Genomic DNA, 8,058 nt, shown 5'->3' on the forward strand with positions numbered 1-8,058 from the left:
AACCTATTGAGGTGGTCCATGATGCATTATTTGTAGGGATATATCTAGTAGTAAAAGGTTTAGGGATGCCTTTCAAAACCCTCTGAGTTTGTTTGTTCTATTTCATTCTTTGGGTATTTTGTTTAATGTCCTTCTAGAATGGCTAGGTGATTATTCTAGCACAAGGTCTCTGGATATCTCCATTTCTTTGGCCCCTCATTCCTTGTCTGAGTTTGGCTTATCTCAACGTGGCTTCAAGTAAAAGGTTGTAGTAAGCCTTTCAAATTCCACATTTTGTCAACTATGCCCTTGGCTGCTTTGGTTCCAACTCAAGGTTTTTTTCCAAGAAGATGGTTCAGGGTGCCTTCCTAAACCTCTTTGTTCTATTTATGTGATTTTTGTTGGTTGGGTCCCTTGGTCCCCCAATTTGTGGCTCTGGTCAAAAGCCTTGTCTCAAAAAAGGTTCTACCTTTTTTGGTTTTTGTGGTCTAGGTGGTCTCGTTGCTTGTGATTTCCTCCTATTTGTGTTCTTGCATGGCAGTTATGTAATGGTTTGGGCATATCCCACTTTAATCAATTAAAACTAATGTATATGATATTTTTCATAAACTAATGAACAAATGCAATATTCATTAAAAACAAATACTTCAAATAGATCCCAAATATAAAAATTATACACAACATTTCATTTCATCAACAATACATTCTTCTTGAACAGACAGGATGTGAGCTAGAAAATTATTCATCAACACAATTGATTCCATATGAAATATTAAATAGCAAAAACTGTCATACCCATGTTGAAAGGACATGATGCGAGTTGTAAAGTCCTTTGTTTGTGAACATGAAACAAAGAAGGAAGTCGGTCGTCACACATGGTAGAAAAAACATAGCCAAGCCTTAGCATTAACACAAGCAAAAAAAGGCAGTGTCTATCTAGTAGCTCTTCCTAATTGACATCTTCTTTTGTCTTTAATAATTTTTTTTTAACTAAATAATATTTAATATTATCATTTAAAAATAGTGTTATATATATCTATCAAAAAATAATATTTTCATTTTCTCATTTTATTCTATTTTATTATTTTTCTTATAATTTTCTAGTAAATATATATTATCAATATTTTCAAATTCTTATTGTTCTATTAATATATCATTGTGGAATTGCATAAACATTAATAATTATTATTTTTATAGTACAATTACAATTAGCTTATTTTCTTTGTTTACTTTTTAAGTTTTCTTAATCCTTTCGTTTTAATTTTCCCTCTTTGAAAATTTTCAATTGAATAATTGAGATTACCTTCTCCTTTCTCTTTTACTCTGAACCAATTGAACCTCGGTTCCACCTTATCTTTATAATCTATTGTAGTCACATAAATCTGTCCATTTTAATTAAATAAATATTTGTTATTTATTTGATTAAAAACCCACTAGCCATCAATTAATTAAATTAAATATTTAATTAATTAATCTTCAAATATTCTCCTATTAATTAAATAAATTATTCAATTTATTTTAATTAATTCATTAAACCAAATTCACAAATCAATTAAATGAATAAATCCTATTTATTCAATTTAAATCCCCCTTTCCTCTTTTAAATAAATAATTAAAAACATTTATTTAAATCATTCACCCTTCTCCCCCCCCCCCGACCCCACCCCACTTGCATTTTCCTACAAATGCAAGTTGCAACCACAAGTTGAAATAAATTAATTTTATTTTAATTAAAATCCTATTTTCCCTCACCCACCAAATCCACTTGCACTCCTAAACCCCCTTCTAGATTCTTCTAACCCCTTCCTAATTAGCCTAGTCCTTCCCCTACTTATTGTCACATTCCTAAGAAACTTGAAGTCACTTCTCAAAGACTTCAAAGTCTTTGAAAAGCATTTAATGCTTTGTGTGTTCAACAATTTAACCTCTAAAGTCTTCCAAACCACTTATGACTCTTACATGACCATTAATGGTTAAATCCACTTGCACCCATGGTTAGGGATTTTGACCCCTAAACTAAACCCTTATGTGACCCATGTGTCTTCTCAAACATTTATTGTTTTGACCATGGTTATCCCTTTAACCTTTGCACAAAATTTTATCCATTGGATAAAAGCATTATTCTTTGAATAATGAATTTATTCACTCAACCCAACCTTAACCTTAACTCCCAAGTTAACTCTCAAGTCATGTCAAGCATTTAATGCTTATCCCCTCTCCTCTCCGTTGGTGTAAATAAATATTCATTATGGATATTATTACACTTTACTTAAGTTAACTTAGGATAATGCATCTCTTCGTAGTTTGGATTTGAGACACTTAGGGAAGTGTGCACATAGGGATAGAGCTTGTAGGAGAAATTCCACCTTTTGTGGTCTTGTTTTGTTGTTACACTCCACATTCGGTGGGTCATCCACCTCTTGTGGAATATTATATTATTTCTCCTACCTACCCCTAGTATTTCTTACCTACCCTTGTTTCTCATTGAGACACATGTCATGATTGTGTGCTCGTACATCCATATGGCCTTGCCTATATAAGTAGGCCTATATTCATTGTATTGGTGAATCCAGTTGATCATTTTCATATTGATGAGAATACAGTTTGTTCTTGTCATTCTTTTGTCTCTACTTTAATACTTTTCATTGTGCCCTTGATCTTGGCAAAATCTCACACTCTCAACACCTCTCATGTTGACACTTGTCATCCTGAGATTGGGTTGAAAGTCCTCACATGGAATGTCATTCAATCCTGACCCTTGTTGAGATTACTCAATCTCAACCCTCCATTGCTCTATTTTTCCTATAAATAGAGCCCATTTCTTCATAAGCCAGATCCTGAAAAACTTGTATGCATCTAAGTTATAGAGAATTTTAGAGAGCATTTGGCATATTTTACTCATATTCAATCTTTTGGTTAAAATTAACAAATAGCATTTAATTAAATCATCCTTATTTGGTTATTAAGCTTGCATTTGCATACTTTTCATAATCATCTACAATCTTGAACCTCCATAAGCATCCATAGTGCAAAAAGTTGCTGAGAGCTACACTAATTTGGAACTTGGAGAGGAGAGGAACAAAGGAGAAGGAGCTAAGAGCATGTTAAAAGGCATTTGGAGATGCCTTGTTGTATTTACTTCCATAGTTAAATACTTTAGCATATTTTTAGTGTCTCTTTTGATATGCCTGCTTAGATTAGTTTTTGATTGAATAACACTAACTTTGATCCTTGTTTCTTGTTGTTTTTGTGTGTTATACGACCACTGGCTTTAGTTTAACACTTGTCCATTTTGTAGAGCATCATCTATTATTGGTAAATGAACTTTTTAAATAATAATCAAAGATAGTGATAAACTATTCTATTTATAAGTTTATCAACAAACTTGGAAGAAAATTAAAAAATTAAAAAAATCACTTCAAATTAATCTCAAACAATTGAAAAAGAATTGGTAAATGTGGCTATCAAATGATTTAAAAAATAAATACATACATGTGTGATCACAACTTAGGGACACAAATATCTACATCAAGTTGACTTTTAGTAACCACTACAACATGCTTATTTAATGGCTAGACAAAAGGAAGTGTGATAAGAAGACTTGCATATAATTAGTAACTACTACACCATGCTTATTTCATGGCCAGACAAAGGGATCAAATGATCTCAAAACAAATATCTATATGTGTGATCACAAGACTTGCATATAATTCCTAGTCAAAATCATTTATCTTTGACTGGCTTGAGAGGATATAATTCCTAGTCAAAAGCTTGATTGCATATAATTGCTAGCCAAGCATTTACCTTTGATTGGCTTGCATGCAAACACATCCACAAACTCTCCTACATAACACAACTATGGATGGTTGAACAGCCATTCAATTTAGCCAAATGACCTTGGACACCCTCCTCCTCCTGCTATTAGCCGCCCTGCTATCTCTCTTCTTCCTAAGGAGGAGAAGGAGGAGGAATCTACCCCCAGGTCCAGCCTATTGGCCTTTGCTAGGAAACATATCGATCAACAAGACCCAAAAAATCCACACCACCCTGAACGACTTGGAGGCCAAATACGGACCTATCTTCACACTAAGAAGAGGCAAAAAGCCCTTCATTGTCCTTACAAGCATAGAGCTGATCCGAGAAGCAGTGGTGGAAAAAGGCCAGATCCTTTGCAGCAGACCTCACTCCTCCGGCCAGACCACAATTGGCTCCACTCCTTACGACCCCCTGTGGCGAGCCCTGCGCAAAAACTTGGCCACGGAGATGCTGAATCCCGCTCGACTCAACCCCCTCCGAAGCTTCCGATGGCGGGCCATGCAAGCCTTGATCGACCGCCTCACCACAGAGGCGGCGCAAAACGGTGGCGCTATGTACTCCATCGAAGAGAACATCAGAGTCACAGTTTTCAGCATCTTGCTCTACATGTGCTTCAGCTTCGAGATGGACATCGATTACGTACGTGAATTCCAAAGCACCGTGGTTGAACTGCTCCACAAAGCCAAAATTCTAAGCACATATTACGACCCTTTTCCGCTCAGAAAGTTCCTCCAGCCTGGAAAGGCCAGAGAAATAAAGCACGTCCTTTCCCGTGGCAGCGAGCTGGTGGTGTCTCTCGTGCATAGGCGGCGGTAGATGTTACGCGAAGGAAACGGCGGCTGTGATTACGTGGCATACGTGGACACGTTCGATATGGAGCTGAGCAATGCTGAGGTGGCGGGGCTCTGCTCGGAGTTCGTCCAAGCTGGCTCCCACACCACCTCCGTTACCCTGCAATTCTTGCTCGCCAACCTCGCAAATTGTCCGCAACTGCAAGAGAAGGTACACGTTAACATCGTGGGCGTCGTGGGGGAATCAGCCGCCGAAGTGGAGGACGTGGAGAAGATGGAGTACGTGGAGGCGGTGGTGATGGAGACTTTGCGGTGGCACATTCCGGGCTACTTTGCCCTTGCGTACACTGCCATGCAAGATTGCACTCTTGGCGGCTGGCACGTGCCCGCCGACGCCATCATGAACTTGTACACAGAAGGGATGACGAAGGACCCCAGGTTGTGGGAGAAGCCCTGGGATTTTGTGCCGGAAATATTTTTGCATGGTCGTGTTGACGTGACGGGAACGAAGGATATGAAGATGATTCCGTTTGGTACAGGCAGGAGGATGTGTCCCGGTTTGGAATTGGCCATGACCATTTGAGGATCATTGCTATTCGTTTGGTGCAGGCCTTCCAATGGCAGTGCATTGATGACAAGCCGATTGAGCTGTCTGAAATGGATGAGTTTGTGGAAGTTATGGCCTCTCCTGTGCGTTCTCTCAGGAAGCCTTTCAAAGTCATGGCCATTCCCAGACTTTGAAGGTGGCTACTTTTTTTTTTTTTTTTCCACTCTTTGCTTGCTTGGGTTTACTCAGTCATGGGCAAATCTGTCAAACTTGATTAGTCAAGGAATACCTAATGTTTGTAGGTTGCGCCTCACATTCTGCCATCCATTGTCAATTACACTACTTTAATTAGCACTTGGATCTAAAGGAGGTTCAAAGGTTAAGAATACATCAAATATCTATTATAAAGTATTTATAAAGCATAAAAGATATTTAATACTTTAAAGAGTATTGAACTCGCCTTCTTAATATCTCAAAACTCTACAATAAAAGTAAGATCGAGACAAGGTGTGGTTCGGTAGCTGGGTTGGGTTGTTTTGCTATCTCATGATATAAAAATAATAATAATTAGAGAGTACAATTCAATATATGTATAGAAGGTGCACTAATTTAATGTACAATATTTTACATATAAAACAGTGTTTTTTACATGTATAATTTTGAAATTAAATTTTAGAACTCATTATTTTTTTTGGGCTAGTATTTGTGACCCTAGTTGTTATGTTGGTCCCGAGTTGTAACATGTTCAAACTTTGCTCTTAGGTTCAATTCTAAGCTTAGAATGAGAGGGCACAAAAGAAGATCAAAAGAATAATGAAGACATGATTGTTTAGTTTGAACTTCAAACCTTAACATATCACCGACATAATCTTTTAGGGACAACTCAGAAAAATTCCATGTTGATATTATTCAACCCTAAAGTAATTATTAGGATTTAGAATTTTAATAAACATTCACCATGATATTTACTATGATGAATGAAGATGGGAGAGACAAAATGGATGTCCTTATATGAGTTTGCCATTCTTTCCATTCTAAAATTCTAGAAGATCTTTGTGTGTATGTGTGTGTTATAGTCAGAAAATAGAATCTTGCAATACAAAATTATCATCTGTTTCAAGTCATAAGATCGTAGATATGTAAAATTAGGCTTGACACTAGAGAAAATGAAATGTACTTGCAAGTCACATAACACATATAGGAATACTCGAATCTTATGCTAGACTTTTTGGAATTGTTTAGAATAGAATCATCCACACTGAATATATTCAACAAACAAATTAATTTAATACTTTGCTCATCCATTCACCAACCAAAGACCACTAGGTATGTATACTTCTTGCATATAGTAAGGTCATATAATTTACCCTACTAATATTACTTTGGAGGTGAATTTGGCATGACATTGTCTATCTTGTGTTCATAGATTTAATGTGTATTATCATTATACTATTGTTGCTACTATCATGATTAGACTTATTGCTGTTATACTATTGTTAGGTTACAGTCAGTTGATTTTCTTTAAGTTATATTACTGTCGTGATATATTTATTACTGCTATATTGTCTTGATTTTGGTGTCATGTTAGGAAATATTTGTTTTAACTTGTAGAAATTTGAGTATCTCAATATATATTGTCTTCTCCCACCAACAATAATTGCAAACATATTTTTCCTGCACGATGTCATGCAATGAGAAATTCACTCAAATTCAACTACACAAAATGAAAGTGCTAATCATATGATTGTCAAAAACACCATGTGCTCAAGAACCGTTTTTTCCCAATTCAAACAATAATTCTATTTACTGAGATTGCTCACAATGGTCTTTCTAGATTAATCCCAAGTCTAAATAATTTTCTAGAACTAGGCTTATTAGAAAATCACAAAATTAATTCCAAATGTGGAATGCATTCGATAAGTGTTTGAAACATGCTAACAACATTGACCTACTTTTTATAAAAATACAAATATAGTAACACTTGCCTCTTACAACAATGACCTATCTTTTATGAGTGTGCCATCATTTATCATATTAACCTATCTTTTATAACAATAAAGTGACCTAATATAGCTAGAAATATTTGCATTTCATTATAAGTTGTAGAAATATCAAGTAAATAGATTGTACGATCATAGCAAGTGATACTATAGAACATGTAAATAGTTTTCTACAATTCACAAGGCCTCCTATCACCACTCTTCCTTCTGTCCAAAACTATTATTCTCTTGAACACTATTGTATGGTGATGATAGTTAATTTTCATTAGCTTGGCACATTTTTATTGAGACAATCGACTTCACAACATAGATACTTGGTATGATGGTATTATGTAATTTGCATAAAAGAGCTTGATTGATATGATAACATCATGCACTAAAGTGTGATGTTGTACTTGCACTAGATGGTATGTGAAAATGATTCCTTTCGACGCAAGAGCATCCTCAGTCTATGAGCAATCTTGCATCAACCAAAAATATTTCCTTTCAATTTTGTTTTGTTCTGGTTCAGTGTTTTAGTTTTTGTGTTCTTCCTGTAGCTGGTTATTTTTTGTTGCGGATCAGATTTTTGGTTTCTAGGTGTATTCTTATTCTTAATTCCAGATTCTTAGTCCATTTGGATTCTAAACCGATGAAACGTTGCTTCCAGTTTGATTGTTCTGGTTCTAGGAGCAATTTTTGAGCTTAATGGCTAATTGTTGATTTCTTCTCGTGCGGAGCGATCTCTTGGTGTGTGGATCTATTTGGGGTCTTGCTCGACGATCCCGAGTCCTTGGCAGACCTTCCTGTTGATCCACTCTCCTTGGTTGTTCTTTTCCAGAGGAATTTCCTTTCATTCTTGGGGATGACCTATTTACACGTTTCATTTTCCTGTCTTGGAAATGTAATCTTTTGTGGCCAACCCAAATATGTTCCAGAGGGTATA

General features: G+C 35.9%; 2 protein-coding genes across 2 annotated transcripts; both read left to right on the top strand.

The window, feature by feature from the left end:
- The first annotated feature begins 3,870 nt into the window (after positions 1–3,870).
- Positions 3,871–4,611, top strand: LOC131036619 (cytochrome P450 77A1-like). The gene has a single exon (XM_057968547.1). It carries the CDS (start codon positions 3,871–3,873, stop codon positions 4,609–4,611), a length of 741 nt encoding a protein of 246 aa, XP_057824530.1.
- Positions 4,612–5,327, top strand: LOC131856268 (cytochrome P450 89A2-like). Its single transcript, XM_059207799.1, has 2 exons — positions 4,612–5,024; positions 5,126–5,327. Exons 1-2 carry the CDS (start codon positions 4,612–4,614, stop codon positions 5,325–5,327), a joined length of 615 nt encoding a protein of 204 aa, XP_059063782.1.
- Positions 5,328–8,058: the final 2,731 nt, after the last annotated feature.

This window comes from Cryptomeria japonica, chromosome 1 (genome assembly GCF_030272615.1).
Source record: "Cryptomeria japonica chromosome 1, Sugi_1.0, whole genome shotgun sequence".
NCBI lineage: Eukaryota > Viridiplantae > Streptophyta > Pinopsida > Cupressales > Cupressaceae > Cryptomeria > Cryptomeria japonica.